We start from the raw sequence: 22914 nt of genomic DNA, 5'->3' as shown, positions 1-22914 counted from the left end.
TGGCATAGATGCATCTGCATGAGAATCGCCCTGCGTGGGATGCAGCGTGGATGCAGCTGCTGCCCAACCGCCTGACGATCCGTCTGTGATCCAATGTCTTGGCTACGCCACGTCGTCGTCGTGCTTCGTTACACGGGAGCAGAGACCAAGCATGGCTACAAAACCTGCGTTTATGTCGCACCCTCTGGCCTGGGAGAATTGGGCGAAGCTGCCCCGAGGAACGTGATCACGTTGGGCTTACAGTTGACTGCAGCCACCTCAGAGCGTCCAGATGTCTCCTGGTGCCGACTGGTCCAGATGTGTTTTCATCGATCGTGCCTTCCCAAGCAACATTGAATCAAGCTCGACAGTTCACTAGGTACCTCAGTACCTGCCCAGCAGCCTACATGTAGCAGTGTTCCGACCGGACGTCCCGCATTCAACAACGCAGGGGGTCAGTCATCTTCAATCTTCGTTTGCACACATCTGTATCCTCCCTACACGTGCCCGTTTTTCGGCTGCTACGATAGAACCCCATTGGAAACGCTTATGCATCATTAATCTCCGAAGCGTACGGCCTTTTTCAGCCATTTATTGCCTCCACGTAGGCCGCTGATTCAAGAAATGCGGCCACATCTGTCTCGGACGTGCCGCCGTCAATTCTCGGAGGACAACATTGCTAGTGCCTTATCAAGCAGAGCGGTCGGGGATTGCATGGCAAAGGCCTAGATGAGCTCATGATCTAATGATGCCCCAACGACGTGCCCAAGTATGGTATGTGCAAAGACACAGGCTTTGAAATCCAAAAATCCGCCCAGCGCCCAGCCCAAGCAGCCTTGCCACGGGGTTAGAAGCACGTCTGTGAATAGATATTGCATTTCATACGGGCGGTCATATGAACCGGATCTGGGCACCTGTACGGCCCCGAGCAGTCCGACTATTCCACCTGTTTCCACCGCTGTTCCAAAACCCGGATCATCATCTCTGGCCCTCCGTTCCCAACTTCCCCGGCGACCTGCCTCATATGGTGATCATACATGGCGCCCGTGAACTCCGTCTCATTCTTCCATCCGTAGCCGACCTGGGCATTTCCCACGTTGTAATCATGTCCGTTGATTGCAGCCTGTGCTCCGCCCATTGCTTTGTAAAAGGACCCCGTGATTCCCAGCATCTTGGCCTGCTGCGCCTTCATAAACTGCGTCATTAGAATTTCCTCGCAGTGCGGTATTGTCTCGAGGAATACAAGCCTTCTCTTGTGAGCAAAGTCCAGTAAAGCAGGCAGTGTATCATTCTGGCACGCTTCGGTGTATAGGCCACGCATCCGAGGGGAGTACAAGTCGCAAATGCGTGGCTTCTCTACGAATAGTCCTTGCATGGGAAAGTTGGCCTCAAATCTGGATCCCTTAGCAAAGGAGATGTAGCACTCTTCACAGATTTGCAGGTCGTCCCATCCCCACCACTTTCTCTTGCCTGGTTTCTTGAGATCATATCGTGGGCATAAGGGGACGCCGGCCCATGTTTTGGCAGCTAATTCCAGCGAGTCTGGCTTCCCGGTCAAAACCACCTCGTTGAAGTTTGCCAGAAATTGCTGCCACCGCGGCTTTCTAGTGTTGAAGTTGCAGACAAATGTATCGCTTCTCGAGGTACCCGGCTTTAGCATGAAGTGGTGAGCTCCCCCAAATGCTGTGGCGATGGAGCCGATGCAAGCGCCGCAAACCGCGAAATCAGGAGGATTGTTCTTGGTTGTGAACCACACGGCATTGGTGGTGCCAGTTCCAGAACAGATAGGATTCGCCCCAAGTTGATCCATGGCCGCCCAAAATATCTGCCAGTCTTGCTTGATTGAGGCCCTCATGGTCGATAATAGGATATTCAAGTGTCCCATCACACAGATAGCAGTGCCGTTAGGTCCCTCCGGTTTCCCGGGAGCAAAGAAGTCCGCCGCAGGGGTGCCAAAGAAGTAGTCGCAGAAACAAGTATGGCAGACCTGCAGTCCTGGCGGTCCCCTGCTTGCAATATACCAGCCGCGTTGGTCGATAATGGTGTTTGTCAGCTTGGGGCATTGTGGCATTTGTAAACGAGCCTTCACATCATCGCAGAACTTATTCCACGTTCCTGTTCCGACGTTATCCTCCAGTGTGCGCGGGATGAACCAGACGCTGAAGTCACAGTACCACTGTTCGGCAATCGTGTCCGCTTCCTGTAGCTTGAATCGGGAACCAAATGGCGTGTGGATTAGGTTATCCTCGAAGCATGCCTCACAAATAGTGGCGCCGGGGATATCGTTGGATAGATAGCGGTTGCGTTTTTGCTGCAGCTGACTTTCAGGGCAAGCCGGAAGGTCTTGTCTTGTTTTCATGAATTCTAGCGCGTTGCTCAAATTTCCTGACAAGATGGTTTGAGGCCACAGAGTCTCCTTCATCCGGCGGGATCCGAACATGCATCGTCGAGATTCACCTTGGACAGAGCGCGCCACTGTAAACTCGCAGCGGAACGGTGAGTTGTAGACGTAGTCGACATAGCAGCGACTACAGATTGTATACGACGAGGCGGATGAGTGAATAAACCAATCGAGTGGGAACAACACCTCTGTGTTGCAACACTCCACGATGGGCGTGATACCACATGGATGTGGCTCTGGTGTTCCCGAAATATGATGGACCGAGGCTTGTACGACAATCGCACGGGTACCCTGTGCTGTTACGGATTGGTCTGGCCTAGAAGATGAAGCTGCAGCTGGTGGCTGGCTCGATGTGCTCAATACTGGTTGAGGAGGAATCGGCACATACGGTACTGCTGACGTGCCGCTATCCTGGAGCCATGAAGTTGGTCCTGGCTCAGGCGCCGGAGCAGGCTGCCGATGATACGGCGGATATGGTTGGTGATGCTGCTGCTGAGGCTGTAGATGCTGGTACGGATTCTGTTGACCGTACTGTTGAGCAGGATAAGCCCCCTGCTGCTGCTTATGTTGATAATCGGCGGCAGCCTGTTGAGCCACATTCCCGGCCTTGGAAAGAGCTTTGCTCAAGAACCCCATGTTTTCCAAATCCGGTGATTCCGGGCGAGCAAGTGAACCAGTCCGCAGCAATTCTGCAAAGTAGCCTGTGTCGTCTGCCGGCCAACTTCGGCCAACGTCGTGCAATGTCAGCTCGGCGAGGTCAACAGCAGCCAGCAACGGTCAAAGAACCCAGGGCTCGACGTCCTCGACTAGAAGGAACCGAGTAACAGCGACCCATGAGCAGGGGATTGACGGGGGAAGAGCTGAAATATATAGATCCCGGAGCCACGGAGCGAGACTTGACTCCCATGCCCCGAACATTGCAGCCCCCATCAAGTCAGCCTCCTTCTTCCCATGTCACGATTCCGCACATGCGCAGGCTAGCAATCCACCTGCATGCCAGAAAAGGAAATTCGTTTCGTGGCGCTCTATTCTACGGTGCTACCAGGCAAAAATTGCTGTAACACAGGCAGACTAGACCTCAGAGTCCAACGGAGCCCATATCATTATCGACCAACTTGATTGATGCTCTGCTGTTGGAGGCCAAGTCCGCGGCACCACCGGAATTCGTTCCACCGTCGCACTCTCGCACTCTCGCACTCTCGGCATGACGCTTCGTGAAAGCGTCGTCACACTTTGTCTATCTTTGCGTGTCACATGTACTGATGTTACTGCCGCTCATCAAGGAGCACAAGCTCCCGTCAATTCATTACCCGAAACACCAGCCTTTGCATACCAGACCTTACTAGAAGAAAACGCAATAAATATAAACGCGGCGTAAACAAACATGACCCTCTCCCCCAAACCCTTTTTAACGCCAATATCGTGACCCGCCGCAAGCCGTTGACAATGCACTCTGATATTCGCATAAACAGAATAATACTGAATCCCTTGCCTCGCATCATTCGTCATAACCTTCTTGTTCGATGCAATTAACGTGAATCATCTACTGCATCAGCGCTACTCTTGTCATGCTGTATATTTCCGGTCGCCTTATGTTCAGGTGTGAAGGGTGGCAAGCAGACACATCAGTCTCACACTCCCCCATCAAGAATATCCCCCACCTCGACTTCGTTTAACAAAATTCGCCGTCCCAGTTCTTCACGACATTGTCCGTCCCGAATCGCACCAAAGTCCAAAATCTGTGGCAAAAGTCAGTATCTTTGTCAGACTTGTAGTTCAAATTCTCCGGGTTGATGTTACCTCTACATAGGTCAACTGGTCGCGCTGCACAGCCGCCACACAGCGACGTTCGTCAAATTTGACTTGCCAAACGCCAGTAAGATCAGTTAACAAATCTTTCACACACTCGCCCGTGTTGACGTCCCACATTTTCACAGTCTTCTCACTGCCGCTAATGACCTTTTGTCCGTCATGTTGGAAGCAGGTGATGGCTCCGGTGTGTGCCATCAGCGTGTGTCTGCACCTGCCGTTCTCAGGGTCCCAAACTCGAAGCGTCGAATCTGCCGCGGCAGACACGAGACGCTCATCTCGTAGATCCAAGAGGCCAACTAGAAGAGTGTGGCCCTCGAGGGTGTTGAGACAAGCACCAGTTCCCAAATCCCAAATCTTGACAAGTGAGTCCATAGAACCGGAGATACATCGGTTTCGCTTGTGGTCAAGAACAACAGAGTACACCTTCTGAGAATGTCCACGAAGAACATGTAGCGATTCACCGGTACTGATACGCCAGACACGCACGGTACTATCATAAGAGCCACTGACAAGGGTGTCGCCATGGGCCGAAATAGCCCTCACAGAATGCGTGTGGCCCGTGAGCACCCTAATGAAGTAGGGACAGTCGGACTCCTGCGCCGGCGGCCCCGTCTGAATATACCTGCGAGAGCCAACCTCTGGGAGACGCCAGACTCGGAGTTGGCTGTCTCGAGATCCAGTGATAATCAGCGGCTTCTCGGGTTGCATAACAGCTTGTCCGCTTAGATCTCGGCTAGTTTCCGTGGGCATAAGAATCTGCAAGCATCGCACAGTACTAGTGTGGCCATAGAATACTTGCTGACATAGTCCTCGTTCGATATCCCAAACACGAACTGACCTATCGGTCGATCCCGAAACAAGAATGTTTCCCTCATACTGGAGGGCCCATACACCACCTTCATGACCCTCGAGCTTTTTACGTAATTTGCCCGTCTTTGTGTCGTAAATATGAATTAATGTGTCGTCGCTGCCTGTTATTATTTTATCATCATCAAATTGTAAACAAGTGATGACGTGTCGAGGATGGGCAGGAAAGGCGACGTGACCGGGTGCGACTTCTCCACTTGTCCAGCTTCGACGAATCATGTGATGACGGCGATAGATTGACTTGAAAAGATGAAGTTGGCGAAGACTAGGCAGGCCGAGCTGGGGGTCAGGAACAGCTGCTGCTGCTGCGTTGGCAGCGGAAAGGGGACCCTCAGACTTATGTTGCTTTAATTCCGTCTCCACTCTCGGGTCTCTCACGGCAGTAGTAGAGGATTCCTGAGACGTGCCAGCCCTGCGTTTCGATCGTTCCGACGCGGAATAAGTATTCAGGCCTCGCTTTCGCTTCGAACTCCTAGACTTTGGTGCAGTTTCGCTTCGGAAAGCTCGAGTCAGTTCAAATTCAGACGATGTAAGCCGACCCTGCATGCTTAAGTCGTGTTCATAGTCCAAGGGCCCAACCGGATCCTGCCAACCCCAACCTTGGACAATGGCCTTGTGCAGTTCACCAGGTGCCATGCAATAGCCGTCGCTGTCCAAGAGCTCCTTCCAGCCCGTTTCATTGCGGTCAACAATATTGCGCCAGTGCCTCGAAACTTGAGCGGCCCTGCATAAATCTCGATGGTCCAAATGAGCCAAGACATGATAGCTCAACTCCAGGGGAAGCTGCCTTAAAAAGTCACACTTCAGAGTAGGATTCACGGTATCGGCGATCAGCCGCAGAGTAGGACGCGGACATCTACGAAGGAACTGATACATCATGAAGGTCTTCATTTCAGTCTTCATGGAGTCAAATGCTTCTAGTAGTGTCTGCGTGTCGAGGACAACAGGTCCGAAATCGTCGTTGAGTTGGAGCCGTCTTAAAGCCCTGTCTTTGGTCGACTGGGAGTTTGACGTCAACTGCAAAGCTTTGGTATCATCTGTGGCCTGGGTTCCCTCCGCCCAGGGCATGGTAGTATCACTCGCTGATGTCTGGAAACTAGACTGAGCGCCATCATCGGGTTCCGCGGAATGCAACTGGGATGCAGCAAGAGTAGGCGACAACCTCGGACTAGGGAGACTCGCATCTTGAGCAGCAACGACATCGATTGTAGGTCTGTGATGAATTGCAGTACGAAGTGAATGTTGAAGTGAGTCGTCAACGTCTCCAAAAGGCTCAGGGTCGGCATCGGTGACTGGGGGGGTAGCGACGTTGCTACTGAAAACAGTATGAGAGTCACTTCCAGCTGGGCTAGCGGCGTCACAGGCAACAGCAGGTGCAGATGATGAATCCTGCAGGGATTGAGGCCGTTCTGAATTTAATGAACGGAGCCGTTGGAAAGAGCGGTCCATCGCTGAATTAGCGACCTCAGAAGTATCGGGGGTGGCGAGGAACCCGGATCCGCCGCGGGTAGGTCTTTCGCCAACATCACGGCGGCTGGAGGGCGGCATGCCGGCGGCAGCGGTGTTTCCACTACTACAGCTTGCGTCATATAACGAGTAAAGCTGGGTTAATGATCGCCTCAACTTGTCTGACTCGGCGTGCGAGGTAGAGGATCGGGCAGGGCGCTGTGATGTTCGAGGTGTAACAGCAGAACCAGTACCGCCCTGAGAAGCCGAGGATGATGGCGAATCAGGAACGCTAGATCGAGTTTGACGCGTTCGTCGGGGATAATATTCAGAAGGGGAGCGTGATACCTGGCGACTGGTTCGATTTGGTAAAGGGGTCTGGTGCAGACTGGGTTCGGCTTTCACAGCCGTGGGTGTAATGGCACCGGTCACGAGTTGCCTGGACTGCTTCGGCCACATTAGTTCCTGTTTGAGGGGATAAATAGATCCGCATTGGATTCATTCTCTTCTGCCAGTCCTAGAGCGATTCTGGGCCCAAGTTGGCCGGGAAGTTTATACAACTCACAGGTTTGGTAACCACCGGCAGACTAGAGCCGGTTAGGGCAGTGTCCTTTTCGTCGTCGCAATGAATGTCTTGTTCTTCAGACTGGTCGTCTTCGGGAACGTAATAGGAGAAATCCAGTAGCTCTGGCGGCGTCGGCTTCATCGCCAAAGGGTATTCTTTCGTATCGAGGCTTTCAAGCGGGGTTGGGTCGCGGACGAAGACCTGAGGAAACTTGCGAGTAAGGCGGGTTGTGGTAGTAACGGTTTTTGTCTCAACACACTCGCTCATTTCAAGCTGGAACCGTCGACCGTGGCTCTGCGAGCCTTCCGCAATATTAACAGAGACTTTTGGATCGCTCCGCGGCCGCCGCGGCTCTGAGGCCTGGCCGCAAGGCAAGGGCGAAGGCGTCATGATGTGGTGGTGTCTGCAGGATATGACTCCGGAGCCGGGAGACCAAGAGGATGGTAGATCGGCGCCGGGCAGTCGAACCCCGACGGCGGATTTGGCGAAACAATTAACAAGAGCTGTGCTGGTGAAAGAGGGCTCGCTCCAGGATGGTCTTTACAAAATTGCACAAGATTGCACAGGTTGCCGACCTTGAAGGAGCGGCTTAATGAGGAGACAAGCGCGTGAGCCTCGCGCTGGATGAGGAGAGAGCAAGTAAAAACGAGAGCCACTCGCCGGCAAAAGGAGACGCCGGAAGAGTGGGTGGCCAGCGGGTGACAGCCAGGGCCTGTGCGGACTAGCCGTGGGTCGAGAAAGCCAAAGATTTCAGGAGGCAAGAGCGGTTGGGTGGCCGGTACTGACCGACGCAGGCTAGGAAGGTGGGACGGTGTCAGCACCTTTACTCCGTATTGCATATTGGTTCCTTCCGAACGAGTCTGCATACGGGCACACAGAAAGAATCCAGTTCAGACCATCGAGTCAAGTCTATTCCGGTTCTTAGCCGCTTAAGGACACGGCAATAAAAGGGAGATAGTTAAAGGAGGCTGCCGCAAAGACAATCTCGTAGACAGCACAGTCAGGGCCATGAATGTTCCAGCCAATTTGACTTTATACAAGACGTCGCAGATCGCAACTACCTATTGTGACCGGAGTAGGCACTTCAAATTCTGTCGGGGACTTCTATGCAAGCCCCCCTCCGCAAAGACTGTCGGACAAACCCAGCTGAGCACACGATAATGTTCCCTGGCGGCCAGGGTACTGAAGCAACGTAAACTTGACACGAAGTACTTTCCGCGACGTCCGGCGTACTCCTAGAGCCGTCTAGTCCCTTCGTTGCTCTTTGACATTTCGAGCACTTGAGCAGTCTGGTGTCAGTCTGGTGGCTCCAGATCCCCCATGGAGTATCTTATCGCCGTCCATGGCTCATACTGCTTTCACCCGCCTGGCCTCGGGGCTGCGTCGGGGAGCAGGGCAGCCCAGCGGTCTGAATTCCGATCCCTTGAGTGTGGGCAAGGGCGACGAACTTTCCAGGGAGGTGCCGCAGTAGCGCCTGCCCAGCCAAGCTGCTCCACCGTGATCCAAAAGCTCCAATTAAATTGAGGCGAAGACTAAGAAGAAAATCCATGCCCTTTCACTGCCAGCCACCGCCGGCTTGGCGTGATAGTGACGAACGCTGTGTGCGCCGCTGCAGATTGTGCAAATTTATTGATGATACTTATTGCTTCTCATATTGGCATCTAACCGCTCATGCTTTTAATTTTACTCTCTGACTGGCCTCACCACACGTTTCTCATCGGGAAGTCAGCCAAGTCTTTGGCTGCCTGTGGGCTGACAACGGGGGTGCCACGAGGCTGGCTCAGTGCAGCGGCAGGAAGCCGTTTGTTGTTCCCTGACAACATAATCTTCACTTTTGATCTAAAAAGCTCTCCGTTCACCTGAGGATGCCGCCTGGTAAAGCTGAGCTAATTCATACCATTGTATGGAGTAAGCTTACCTAGTATGCCTCAGCGCACCACCAACGGTCAGTCAGCTCTCCGACTATGTGGGAAAATAAGGGGCAAGAAAGAAAAAGGGGCACTAGGAAAGCCAGTACGTTTCTAAAATTATCATGACAACGAGCTTGCTAGCATCTCGAGACACTTCGTCCTGGACTACGGGTCATTATACACACCGGTGCTGGTATGCGTTCGTTTGCCTGCATGCAGCCAGATCAGCATGGCTGGACCTACAGAAAAGTTTATTGATCTGCTCGTCGGCAAGTAAGTGGTATGTCCCGAAATTGGTCAATTAGCCTGTGTCCGTAGTCGCTTACGGATATTTACTTATTTTTTGTCGACCTCAGACTTCGAGATGACAAAACATCATCACCCAAAGGTCAAAAAGTGCGAAAACCAGGTGCAGGGAGTGTCAAGCGCGACCTAGACTAGGGGATGTTCCCTTCATCGAGTAATCGTTCTCAAAAGCCCGCTAGCATACTTGCTATCGTCGCAACGTGGCCTTAGTCTTCCCCCCAGACATCAAAGTGTGGTGCCCTTTGAAATGCTGCGTTTAATATCGAACCAGTAAGGGGTAGTTCTGCGAATGCGGCAAGTGTCCTCGGTATATGCCACTCGGAAGTAATTGGAACTGCTTCGTGTCAAACTTTTGCTCCTAAAATCAGGTAGGGTCATGACTGGAGGCTTCCAAGCTCCCTTGTTTGGTGTAGAAGCCAGCCCACGTTTGTGGTTGCACGGCAGTACCCTCGCCATGGTATTTTGATAGTTTGATTAGACATCATCACAGGACGAGACAAACAACAATGCCCATCTTTTCACCCTGCACATACAATCCACTCAGCATTGGATATGTACGTTTATTTTCGCTCCATCATAGGACTGAACAGTCCTCCCAGACAAACAAGTTACGGTATGCTAACCAATCCTACGCAATATAAACAGGCATGCGGCTTCCGAGTAGCTCATTTTTACTCAACTGAACATTCTGCTCATTTAAGTCAAGCAGCATCAACCGGCGAATTTTCCTAACCACCATGGTACACCAAACATCATCGTGGGACACAGATCCACCGGCTAATGGCGTGTCGACGTGACGGTCATCCAGGATTCCAGGCCATCATCATTGAAGCGGATCCACCGCCATCCGGGGCCGTGGCAAGACCATTTGCTTGTCGACTCAATGGTGAGAACCTGTTAGCACAGGCTCCGCTACCATGAAAAGTAATCGCTGGCTCATCTAAGCCAAAATCGGGTTGGACAGCGACACTCGAATGGGTTCCAACGCTGCCCCGGCGTCGAAATGCAGAATTCCAGTGGACGACTGCAAAGCTTGCTCGACGCTCGGCCGGTCGCGTAGCGTAATGCACGACGTGCCTCCGAATCACTTCGAAGTACACCTCTATCAACATGAATTGCTTCTTATCTGGACCACAAGCGTCCACGTCTTCAAACGGCGGAGATGTGATTCGCTCATGATATCACGATACCTGAGGCGAAACTGATGCCGTGTCTGGGGCAAGGAAAGATTGCGCATCGGAGAGCTGCTCGTCTGGTTCATTAAGCAGCCGCAACTCTTCTTGAATATGAGATCTGACTGCGTCCCGAACATTTTCCCTTCGTTGGTTTTGCCTAGCCAGCCTGAATCTCAGCTCGTGCGAGCTAGCTGAAGCTTGCCCTGGCCGCTGTGGTCCGGCACTCTTTGTTTCGCCTCTGCTTCTAGCTGTTAAAATCTCGTCACAGTCATTCATCGCAGCGTGGAGGACTTTCAGAAACAGTAGGCGATTCTGATCGTTTACCCCATCGTGATATTCCATGATTTGCGTAATATGTTGAGTAATTTTGCAGTATATTGCCGAGTTTCGGTTTCCTTGGGGCAGTTCCTTCTCAGATAGAACCCGGTACGACTCCATGATTTTTGACCAGAGAAAATTATCTCTTGTCCCAGCGATCAGAGGTCGGGTTCGGTATGTAAATGTGGAATGTCCGACTCAGCATACCCAGAATCTCAAACGACACTGCCATGTTCAGGATTAGAAATTTTATATGATATCGATATTACCTGATATAGAATGGAGTCCTGTATGGGAACAGATTATAGGTTCTGCTTGCTTCATCAAAGAGGTACTGCACAACGTTGTCGGCACACCTAATGGCCGCCAAGGTCTGAACAATTTCGCTTCTGCTCGCCATTTGCAACGTTCCCAAGCTATGCAGCTCGCTGTTCGGAGTCTCCAAGCGGCGACATACCCAAAGCAAAGTTCTTTCACATCATCGATTGGGATGACGCGATTTCATTTCAAGAGGCACTTCTCCACACACCTGAAGGAGAAAATGAATATGAGGCCTAACTCGCTTATTCTTTCGCCGAGAACTATAAATCCATTTCCCTCAACTCGGTATCGGTCTCGCCTTCGATCAAACTCTTTCCAGGACACCCCAAGGCCAGCCATCATCTCAACCAAATGGCACATCGTCATCGTGTCATAAGGCTTAATGACAGTGGTGGGTATGGTATCCCAGCTTTTGCGTTTCCGTTGCACCGCAACAGTAAACGTATGAGCTTCTTCCAAAGTTGGGGGGCTTGGTGGTAGGCTTTACGTTGAAGCAGTCTTGTTAGGCGGCCCAATATTTCGGTACTGTTTCTCCTGCCATTCACGAGACGTCTGCTTCATCTTTTGCACGACAAGAAGTAACACCAAGTATGAGGCACGCTCGTTGTCGGCCGTGTGCATTCTCTCCTTGAGTGACCTTTTTGCATACACCTTGCGCAAATCAACTTCGGAGTTGGTGCCAGTTTCTTCCAGGCTCTGCTGTGTGCCTTTTAAGTAGAAAATCTCGGCATCAGGGACGGGCCCTCTCTCGTTAGTGGTTGCTTAAACAAGTATGACGGGTTCTTCGAATTGAACTTCGTATCGAAGCTCTTCCCAAGAGAATTTTCTGAGATTTTTACTTGGTCCATTCGCCCATGACCTTTTCGTTGCACTGTGTATAGCCTCGGGAGGAGGCATAATACTGCTGAAGGACGTGCATGAAAGTTGCCATAAGAGCTACGACTGACACGAGAGAGCCACCACGGCTACGATCAGCTCGTTATCAGACATTTTTGCGAGTACTTGTCTGTGTTCCCTTCATTGAGCAGATTATGGCTGTCTACGGCCTTCGGCCAGACCGCATCATGTACGATTGCCCGCAATTTTCATCGAGTCTCGTCCATATGAGGGTCTTGCCAGGGACTAATACCTCGGGAAAAAAGATCCGGTACGATATGAACTTTCGAGTCTCAAATCTGGCGGAACTACTTTGGCAGAAAACAAACTGATTGCCATACACTTGGACTCTTGCAGAGCAAACTTGACAAGATCCCGCCCGAGATTTTGCTCAATCTCGACTCTCAACCATGTCGTACCCCGATAGCCTCATTTGGCCGACGGCGGGATTCAGCCGCAGACCCGTCCAAAGACCGGGCGTTTATGGGAACTCGGTCAACCCAGGTTCGCTTCTTGCTGCATGGATCAAATAGCGGCGATTTATGATGTTGGAAAACCAATTTATTAATGTGTGGACCCTGGGGGCTGGCTTGCTCATGATCAGAAAAAGACTAGACACATTTCGGTCTCATAAGGCCCAACTGCGCACCGAGTCCAAGATGGTGCATCCATGCCCAACCACCATCCTACTTGCCTCGTCGTCTCTGTCAATTAGAGGAGGTTCCTCTCGATGAAGTTTGACTGCGCCAATCTCTTCGTTGACAAGTGTCGACGCCAGCTATCAAGCGGTCGTCATCTTCTGGCTACCGTCTGCACCCAAATCCATTCCCATCTTTGGCGGGCACTCGACTGTGTAACCCGACATACTCGCTGCTTCCGTTTCCATCTGGAATCATCCCAATCAACATAGGGCTTCTCATGCAGTCGGGGGCGGATAGGTTCATTGAGTTCAGCTACAGAAATCATTCAATCTAATGAAAATGCCTAAAGCCTCAAGCTTAAACCTGGCCCAGGGATTTGCAGCCAGCCGATCAGCGCAATAGTGGGCTCTATTTATATTCATAGAGGCTGTTTAGCAGGCAGACCGAGACCCTGTAAGCAAACAGAGAACACAGGCGTTGCACGGAGGCGTGCTCCTTGTACGGCTGTTGTTCCAGTCCTGGTTGGAGGACGTGCACTGACATTTGGCAGCAAACGAAGGACCGTAAACATCGTCACTAGTAGATGATATTACTTTACTGGAAACCAACAACGAACCGTCCTTCTTGTTCCTTGTGGTAGTACTGCCCTGCTATCAATAGAAAACGAGGCTCGACTCTTTTATAAATCAGGAGCCAAGTGAGGACCATGGCGTCAACGCGTGCCGCAAATTGTGCAAACAGCGTGATGGAATCGATGCTGAAATGTGCCGGCTGTATAGACAGGCCAAATTACAGTCTTGGGGATTCATTCAAGATTATGTAGCCCAGTTATGACTGTCGCAAAGACCTTTGGCCAAGACACAAGGCTCAGTATCGTGTTGGGCAAGGAGGGGAAAGTTTTTACTAACAGCTAATATACCCAGGGCGGCCCTGTTGACTTAAGGGAAGTGATTTTCGATGTTCGCCTCACAAAGATGGAGTTTGGAAATGACACTTAGCGATTGTATCAGAAGCAATAACTCCTCATCGTAAGAAGCAAATAGGGTCATTTCTCAGCCATCTTATCAGGGACGCAGATCGCCAAGAGACAGTATTTGCCAGTAATCAATGCATATCCGCGATGGCATGACTGGGTTCCCTGATCCGAAAGCTTCTTAATGGTCAGTCATTGTCTTGGATCAACTCCCTCCCACCTAGTAACTGTAGAAATTATACTCAGTAACCTTGGTGTCAACCATTGACTTGTTGGACATCGATATCGGCGACCTTGTTCCTCGAACTAGAGTCATATCAAGTCACGACTCCAGCAACTTCCCGCACACTATGTCCAGATTGAGAAGTCGCCTTGGCGGCTAAGCATGGATTATCGGCATCGCGAGTTGTCAGGACCTATTGCGCGATACCCTTATTCCCAATGAGGAGTCCATGTCTGGCAAAGAATACCACAACGTTAATCATCCCGAAACTTACGATGCTACTGAGCCAAATGACTCGAATTATTTCTCAACTTTACCGTTCATGAATGGCACTCGGCTCAGAAGGAGGACCGGGGGTACAAGGCGGGCTCGTTTGCATTTTGCCGGCTTCTGTCAGTTGCTACCCCGTCGGTCAAGATATTCTCTGTTGCTCTGCTAACGACTTTAAGGAACGGTTTCATGTTTTCGGGCGCGCATTGAGGGCGTACATGTTGCTTCTTGGAAGTTAAAGATGTATCACAAGAGGATTGAAGCCCGGTCCTGAGGTACTCAAATGGCACGATAGATGACCGGATTTTGCACGACAACGTTGTGACGGAACAACTCAGCAAATGCCAAGAGTTCAAGTTTCCTGGATATTCCGTAATTCACATTTTCACGGAACAACTCATAGTTTACTCTACTCTTGCATGAAAGCGGGTAGTTGTATACTCACTCAGGGATTTCTTGGTCACCTCTCCGATTCCATAAATGACGCCCGCATGCTTGGCAGAGGAAGAGGAGGATTTTCCCATTGATATGGCAATACATGGGCATGTTGGGGTCTTTTTCTTATGCACGGGGCTTCATATGGTCAAGGTAGGGTCTCACAGCAGCGGTGGATACAATACAAGGCCAGGTTGCGAACGCTCTGGCACTTTATTCACGCACACGATTCTAGAATGTATCAAAACAATTTCGGTCGGGACTAATACTGCCGCAGGTTTTCCCACGGCTCGTGCGGCTAGACAATGCGGTGTGAGTTGGCCCTGAAGTCGACGCCTCCGGGCGTCACGATGGCTCAACATGAATGTTGTTTTTACTAGTTGTTACACCTGAGCTGTCATGTTACCCCACAAGATGACACTTTCAGCTACCAATGGCGGTTGCATATGGAAGGCAGTTGTTTGTTCCCAAATGCCTGGGTATTGTCATCGCCGAAAGCCACCTGCATTGCAGAATCGGGCGGTGGTGTGACGGGTCACCGCTGTTGGCGGTTGTCAACTTGCACGCCTTTGAGTTACATAATATGACAACAAATCCGCTTCAGGCGCTTTGACACTATCCTCGCCACAGGTGAGTGAATAAAGAGAGAAGAGTCCATGTGAATGGTAGGCACAGACCATGTTCATGTTGGCTGACCATGGCGGCCCAAAGACTCAGCTGCTGCAGGAAACCCACGATGGTTGCCACCATGACGAGCGTATTGCATGCCAGATCCCCCTCCCTTACTTCCAGTCTACAACTCGTCAACTCTCCAAAAGGCAAAATACATGGAAAGGTCCACAATGTGGACACGGACACACAAGATCGTGCTACACTTCCGCATTTGCTGCATCATTGCAGCCAGATCTGCTGGGGCAAGCCAGCCTGGCGGCGGCGGCGGCGGCGGCGGCAACCCGTCGTTGGCAATGTTTCTCGGGGAATGCGCCACTTGTCTCCTGGACGTGAGGTTTCCATCCCAGACACCAATGGGTCTTGGGAGAGGAACAAGAAAAAGAAACGCTGCGTCACCTCCGTGGCTACAAGAGTGAACCCGACAGACTGGAACCCCGTTGGTTAACTTGGTTCTTGTTCTTATTCACACACACACAACAGGGCATCATGTGGCCCCGTGGGTTGAACAGAACATGGCTTTTCGGGGTCAACCCTGTGAATAGTAGTAATGGCTAGGCCAGGATAAAAGGAGCCTAGGTTGCACAGGACTTGGCCTGGAGTTTGACTCTCCTTCTTTTTTTGCTTTAATTTCTACTCCTCTGGGGCCACAATCTTTCGGATATCTCGCCAAATAAAAAAAGTACCGTTGACTATCGGTTTCCCATCCCCCCCCCTTGGACACGATATTTATTCCAGTCTTCTGCCCTTGCTGCCCCGTGGCACCCCTGTCTTGAACCACAACCAACGTACCACCTTCTCATGAGGAGTATGGGGAACTCACTTAGTAGACCGGAAGGCAAGCCTTCGGTTGACAGGCTGACGACAATCTCGAGGGGCATTCAGGAGAATACCCAGATCCTCACGGACAGGCTGCACACCCAGGGGCTTAGTGCACCCTCGTATGAGGCACATGGTCTTGCAGACTTTCCGCTGAAAGAGTCCGACGATGAGACATTGAGGGCCAGGCAGCAGATTTTGTCCCTGACCAAGGAACTTCGAGACCTGGTGCTAGGACCGCGGGAAGCGCTGAAGCTGATGGCCTTGGATGTAAGCGGATACACTCGAAGAGCGCCATGAAAGAGTACAAATGCTGAGGGGAGAAAAACCAAACAAATACTAGGTTGTCAATTATATCCCTCTGCACGCAATCTACACTTTCAAGATTGCAGAGGCAGTGCCTCAAGAAGGATGCATCTCATACGACAGCCTGACGAGGGAAGTCCAGCGCGTCTCGGGCTTCAAAATCCCTGCCTCTGAGCTTCGCAGGCTCCTCCGTCTCGCCATGGCCAACAATCTCTTTTGCGAGCCGGAGCTTGACCACGTCGCCCATAATCGCACCTCACTCGTCATGCTGGAGGACGAAAGCCTAGCTAGCTGGGTTGGATTGTACACGGTCGACCTGTTTCTTCCCGTTGGCAACACAGTGGCCGCTATGCAGAAGTGGCCTGGTTCTCAGGACCTCACAGAGACGGTATGTGTACTCTTTTTTTTTTTTGTGCTTCATCCAGTACCTCTTTTTCCCCTCGATTCATTCAATACGTATGGCAAAGGAGGGAGAGAAAGAGAGAGAGAGAATGGAGAAACTAACTTCTTGATTCTTCCTCCTCCCCTCCCCCAAAATAGGCCATCAATATCTCGTACGGCCATAGCAACACCTTCTTCAACCACGTCCAAACCGACACAACCCGGGCCAAAAGGTACGATCTCGCCATGCGAGCCCACGGCTCCCGCGAAGGGTTCGACGTGTCACACACAGTCCACAGCTACCCCTGGGCGAAGCTGGGCAACGCCACTGTCGTAGATGTAAGGTCCACCTCCACCACCGCAGCAGCATGCAGCAGCAGAAGATTTGTTGAGGTTGTACAAACCTGTGGCTAATTCGCGACTGTGTTTTCCTCGTTGCCTGTCAAAAGATGGGCGGTAACGAGGGATACGTATCCATGGCCATCGCCGAATCCTTCCCCAACCTCAGCTTCGAAGTCCAGGACCTCCCTGGCATGCGGACCGACGCAACCCTCGGCAGAGTGCCGCCCCATCTGGTCGGCCGCGTGAAGCTCACGACGCACGATTTCTTCCTCGAGCAGCCCACCGTTGCGGGCGCGTACCTGTTCCGGCACATCTTCCACGCGTTCCCGGATAGACACGTTGTGCGGGCTCTGAGGGCGCTCGTCCCCGCCATGAGGCACGGCTCGCGCGTCATTCTCAACGACGTGGTTCTACCGGCCCCGGGCGCCGTCTCACTGACCGAGGAGAAGACGTTCCGCCTTCTCGACGTCCTGATGAAGACTGTCTGCAATGGTCGGGAGAGGGAAATCAGCGACTGGAAGGTCTTGTTCGAGGAGGCCGACGCCAGGTTCGTCTGGCAGGGGGCGTGGAAGTCGAGCGGAAACCTGTGGTTTGTGGAAGCTCAGTGGCAGGAGAGGCCAAACATGAATGGGGGCGAATCTCGCATTTGCTAGAGGACAAGGGCCAAAGCTCGTGAGCCCGCCCGGGGGGGGAGGGAGAGAGGGAGGAGGGGGGCCGACTAATACGGTGTTGCAAAGTTGATTTTGTATTTTGATCGTCTGGTCAGGAATTTGCGAAGCCAGTTCTACATCTATTCAGGCCAAATATGGCGCCCCAAGTTCTGTCATCAGCGGGATTTAGTGCAAGCCCTCTGCTGCGCACACGTCAGATCTTCTCCTGCGGCCTTGTTCTCTCCTTGATATTCCTTGCAAAGTCTACCGCCATGCAAACATGATGGCTCAGCGCGACCAAATCGCCGCTCGTGTCAAACACAATAATCTCCATGTCGGACCTCCCGTTGCTGATGGCCTTGCTGGACGCCCTCATGCGCAACCACTCCTCGCCCCCGGCGGGCAGCTTCTTCTTCATCTCGATGGCCATGGTGACGGTCGGGTACCAGTACGCCTGGTCAAAGGCAATCTCCCCTTCCTTCGGGGGCTGGCTCCCATCCCGCTGGCGGTACGCCTCGGGGATGAGGGCGGCGGCGGCATCTGCCACGAACCCCAGGGAAATGTTGGTGAAGGGCTCTCCGTTTGCGCAGCGCAGCCAATAGTCGTGCGTGGAAGGGGTGGCATGACCGCTTCTCTGGAAGTAGTACTCGAGTGTTCTGATACTAGACACACGCCCCATGAGCGGGATATGTAGGCGCTTCCATTTGGGATCGCTGCCCTCTCGCAGGCGCGTCAGGTCCGCGGGCGCAGGCTCATACGGCATGATCCAGCCCGTGGTCAGAGTGAGCCCTTGCTCCTTGTCGAGGTCCGTGTTGGTGACGTAGGCGACTACTTCGCCCTTGGCTCTGGATGCCGCCGGGTCCAGCCAGGGACGCGATTCCAGCAGGCCGTGCTGGTGCAGGGAGATATGTAGCACGGAGCTGTTGCGGCCCATCTTGGCTTCTTCGACCACGAGGTACGCCTGGCCGGCCGCGGTGCGGTTGAGGTACTGGATGTGGATTTTGAGCGTGTCCGGCTGGCCCTGGGGGGTGAGATATTCCTGGGCTGCTCTGAGAATGACGGAGCCAACGTAGCCGCCGTTGGGGACTGAGATGCCGCCGCGTTAGTTTGGCTTGATGGGAGGAGGGGCCTGTGACGGAAACGCACCAGAGCCGATGCATAGCTCCTCTGATAAGTCGGCCGAGAAAATCTGGTCAGAGAGTCTGGTGACTTGGGTGTGCTGTTCGAGCGACGGCGGGATGAAATCATCCTCATCCTGGGCCTGGTTCGGACCCCACGCTGCGTTTTTGGACATGGCGCAGTCTTTTCAATCTCAACAATGTCTAGAGTTGAAGGTGGACTTTGGGGGGGATGTGTCTGTCGCGGTGGTTCAAAGGGCGGAGATGAAATACATTAGGGGTTGAGATAATGAGATCCGGCTTAGAGCGCTTTCACAAGCCGAGGCCCCCTCCGGGTCGTCTCCGGGCCGGATCACGGGCTCCATCCCCGGGCTATCTTCGCGCCGCGCCGCCGCGCGCTATTTCCAGGAAGGGCAATTCGGATGTCACGCACCAGAGTGACCAGACTGCCTTGTCAGCCGCATCGTCATGGCGCCCATTTCTTGCACCATGGCCATGTAAATGCGACCGTCCCGTGATTAGAGATTCATCATAATAAGCCCATTCCTAGGTCTTGGTCGTTCAAAACGGCAATCGAAGTCGAAGATGAGCTACAAACTCCAGTACTGCGGTAGGCAGTCGGAAAGGGAAGTTGGCCCGCTCTACCGACCGGGCTCATTCTCCTCATGCTTGAAGGCAGGTCACGTAACCTGTTCAGGAGGGTGGATTTTCTTACTAGTCTTCGACTCTTCGGGTTGCTCGGAGCGCAAACAAATGCAAGATGCAGCGTTGCATTCATCAGATCTGTCGCCCCATCCGGCAAACCGTGGGTCCAGAATCCAGACGCCAGAGGGAGAGGTGATGATGGACGGTGACTTCATCACGATTTACTTCTAGAGGCAGGGCGGCAGTGGAGATTGGGCATGGCCAACACCCAGGCATGATCTCATGCTAATCAATCAGTTTAACTACTAAACGCCGACCTATCCCACTTGAACCTTGACTCGATTGGTCCCGTCTATAGCTGCCTTATAAGATAAAAAAGAGGAGGGCAAAAAAAGGGGGGGAATAAATAAATACGTCGAGGTATTGGCTCATTTCTCCCTCCACCAAATGCAAAAATATCTTATTTCCAGTGTATTACAGTCGTGCAAAGACCTTGCCAAAAATCTCTCTTGCCTTTAACAAGTTAACAACGCTTATGCGCTCATTGTCTAAGTGAGCGGAGTCACTAGCACGGCCGCAGGGTAAATGTGCTGCGGGTGCGCCAAATTCCTTTTCCAAGAATCGAATGGCCGGGATAGAGCCGCCTTCGCGAATATAGAGTGGCTGCCGTGGCTTTGATGACTTCGCTACCGAGGAAGCCTGCACATTTCCACTGGGAGAATCGCTCCGGTCAAAGCAATCTGGCCATGCTTCAATGATGGCTTGTCCCAGCGTGCGGAATATCTCGTTGGTAGGGTCTCCCAGCCATGGTTCGGCCTTGTTATCAATATTAATGCTGAGTCGGTTCTGAGACTCGAGAAGCCCAAACTCGCGACGCAGGAACCAGGACATCGCCTTGGAAACGTCTTCAACTTCTTGTCCAGGCACCAATCGTAGGCTGATGTGCGAGCTAGCATGGCTACTCACGAGACTTCCATCAGGCCCAGATACTTTATATCGGTGGATGGTGAGGTTAGGCTCCCGCCATCTTGCCATGAGCGACTGTTTGAGCTTTTCTTCAGACACAGCCTGCGATTGATGACGTACCATGATGGAGGCAATGTCGTCATATCGCGCTTCCTCTTCAGGTGTAATAGGTGGAATGCCATCGTAGAATCCTGGAATTTGAATTCTGTTTCCAGGGCCTTTCAGTTTGGATAGAATACAAGTTAGATCCGTTAACGGTTCATCGGATAGATGAGATCCATCCACTCCAGAATGAATGTCAGGCCGAGGAGAGTCAACGCAAATAGTGGCATGAAGCACACCACGAAGCCCATACGTTAAGCACGGGACTTCATCGTTGAGCCAATAGCTATTGGCCAGTAGGATATAGTCCACATGACCAATAAGCTCCTTGTTCCTTTGTACAGCTTCTTCGAAACCTCGAGAACCAAATTCCTCTTCGCCTTCAATCAGAAAGATGACATCGTTTTCTAGCCGCTGCGCCTGCATAAGATCTGTCACTGCGTACAATGCCGCAACAATGGGCCCTTTGTTATCACTCACTCCACGGCCGTAAAGGAAGCCGTTGGTCCCGGTGGCGGTGAATGGGTTCGTGGTCCACTTGCCTTTCCTACCATCGGCTGGCACCACATCGTAATGCCCGTAGAACAGTATGCGTTTTCGCTGTTCCAAGGCCTCCTTCTTGCCCGAGAATTTGGCATAAACAACCGGGTTGTGGGCCTTTTCGGTGCTGAGCATTTCGACGTGGCCACCTAGGCGTTTGAAGAGTGACCCTAGAAAAGTAGCGCCTCGGCGACAATCCTCGGCGTATTCAGATCGAGATGACACAGTTTTGTAAGAGACGAAATCACTCAGTGTCGATAGGAGCAGGTCGTTGCTCTTCTCTGTAAGATTCGGTTTCAAAGACGTCAAGTCCTTGACGGACCATATTGCAATGTCGTTGTCATTCGCGCCGGTAATGTAATACGGCTCCGACTTATGCGTGGTAATTGCAGAAGCTAGGATCTTGCCCTGGTGCGCTTTCCACTTTCCAAGACACTGGTACTTTTGACTGACATGTCCGGATGATACATGGCCATGAGCACAGTAATGCGCTGTGCTGTATTTCTGTGCCACTGTTAGAAACACTACCTTGGCCCCGAGATAAATGATGCCACTTACACTAGCCCATCCATTGGTTGAACCGGCCCAGAGGCACCCCCATCCCATTTGCAGTGACATGACGTCTCCTCCAGGGGCTTTAATCACCCTTAGCCTCTGAGTTGTGTCCAAATCCCATAGCTCTACTATGCCGTCGAGCTTTCCAGCATATAGGAATGAGCCATCAAGGGCAATTGATAGAACTGACTCCGCATCATCAGCGCCTAACGTCATAATTTCCTCGATGCCACCGTCATCGTCGTCAGCATGACCACGGCCGTTTCTACTTGACCCAGTCAAGCTCCAGAGCTTGATGGTGCCATCGCCACCGCCCGAAATAAGAACATCATCATCTGCATCCACTTCAACTGTTGGGCCCTGTGCCATCAGCATGCAGTATACGTAGCCATTGTGCGCAAAGTGACGAATGCATCCGCTGTCAATCTCGAGAACAGACTGCGCTCGGGGTATGAGAGCCCATCGATCTTCGCTTCTTCTCGGTGTAGCTCCACCTCCAACAGCCTTTGAGTCAAAGAATCGATGACTTCTTCGATCCGGATGATTTCGTGAGTCCGGGGATGCACTTCTAGAATCATCACCAAGTCGCACCCATTGTATGGTCGTATTCTGGGCTCCAATATACAGTGTGTCGTGCTGTGCGCTGTAAGCAGTGCAGAAAATATCGCCAACGTCGTGGAAGCCGTATATCTCGTAGAGACGACGCAGGGTCTTGGGACACCAGACGTTTATGACGGCATCACCAGCGCTGGAGAAAAGGAGCGACGAATCGGGAGAAAGAAACAGCGACAGAATACATCTCTTATGCGCTTGGACTTGGCGAAGCTGATGGAACGTGTCCAGGGACCATACAACAATTTCACCATCTTGAGTGCCTGCGTATATGGAGTCGTGCTTCGCGCTGACGGCGACGGCGAGGACTGTGCTGTTATGTTCGAGACTATGCATAAGCTTGGGGGTCGCTTTCGTGGCTTCGGGTGTCTCCAGAGCGTTCGCAACTGAGTACGATAGAGATTCCTGTGTCCCATTAGAGGCCATGGTTGCTAGATGCCGTGGCACAGCTCTTTGGTTAGCTTGGTTGTGACGGAGGTGGTCGGGGCTTTGATCGCATCACAAAGCTTCTGTCCGGCGACAGCTTCCCCCCGAGCCCAGTTAAAATAAATGAGTAAGATACAGGGCAGACAGTGTTCAAATTCCTATGCGACGGGCTGTCTGAGGAAGTTGGTTGAAGAGAGGCCACGACTAAAAGGTGAGGGAAGGGAAATGAAGGGTATGTGAAGTCAATAAGTGACTCTTCCAAGTT

General features: G+C 52.1%; 5 protein-coding genes across 5 annotated transcripts; 1 reads left to right on the top strand and 4 right to left on the bottom strand.

The window, feature by feature from the left end:
- Positions 1-916: 916 nt before the first annotated feature.
- On the bottom strand, positions 917-3016 carry MAA_01935 (uncharacterized protein; the record flags this gene model as incomplete). The annotated part of the gene is made up of 1 exon (XM_007819933.1): positions 917-3016. One exon carries the CDS (start codon positions 3014-3016, stop codon positions 917-919), a length of 2100 nt encoding a protein of 699 aa, XP_007818124.1.
- A 995-nt stretch (positions 3017-4011) lies between these two features.
- MAA_01936 (WD repeat domain-containing protein) lies at positions 4012-7460 on the bottom strand (the record flags this gene model as incomplete). Its single annotated transcript, XM_007819934.2, has 3 exons — positions 4012-4119; positions 4181-6952; positions 7071-7460. The coding sequence occupies 3 exons, from the start codon at positions 7458-7460 to the stop codon at positions 4012-4014; spliced, it is 3270 nt and encodes a 1089-aa protein (XP_007818125.2).
- An 8528-nt stretch (positions 7461-15988) lies between these two features.
- MAA_01937 (O-methyltransferase, family 2) lies at positions 15989-17688 on the top strand (the record flags this gene model as incomplete). Its single annotated transcript, XM_007819935.2, has 4 exons — positions 15989-16276; positions 16350-16700; positions 16853-17032; positions 17143-17688. The coding sequence occupies 4 exons, from the start codon at positions 15989-15991 to the stop codon at positions 17686-17688; spliced, it is 1365 nt and encodes a 454-aa protein (XP_007818126.2).
- A 211-nt stretch (positions 17689-17899) lies between these two features.
- On the bottom strand, positions 17900-18979 carry MAA_01938 (thioesterase family protein; the record flags this gene model as incomplete). Its single annotated transcript, XM_007819936.1, has 2 exons — positions 17900-18771; positions 18832-18979. 2 exons carry the CDS (start codon positions 18977-18979, stop codon positions 17900-17902), a joined length of 1020 nt encoding a protein of 339 aa, XP_007818127.1.
- Positions 18980-19922: 943 nt separating this feature from the next.
- Positions 19923-22649, bottom strand: MAA_01939 (beta-Ala-His dipeptidase; the record flags this gene model as incomplete). The annotated part of the gene is made up of 2 exons (XM_007819937.1): positions 19923-21560; positions 21615-22649. 2 exons carry the CDS (start codon positions 22647-22649, stop codon positions 19923-19925), a joined length of 2673 nt encoding a protein of 890 aa, XP_007818128.1.
- Positions 22650-22914: the final 265 nt, after the last annotated feature.

The sequence above is a fragment of the Metarhizium robertsii genome, assembly GCF_000187425.2.
Source record: "Metarhizium robertsii ARSEF 23 chromosome Unknown MAA_Scf_1, whole genome shotgun sequence".
NCBI classification, from domain to species: domain Eukaryota; kingdom Fungi; phylum Ascomycota; class Sordariomycetes; order Hypocreales; family Clavicipitaceae; genus Metarhizium; species Metarhizium robertsii.
The sequence above is the reverse complement of the archived record's forward strand: the minus strand, read 5'-3'. Positions and strand labels throughout refer to the sequence as shown.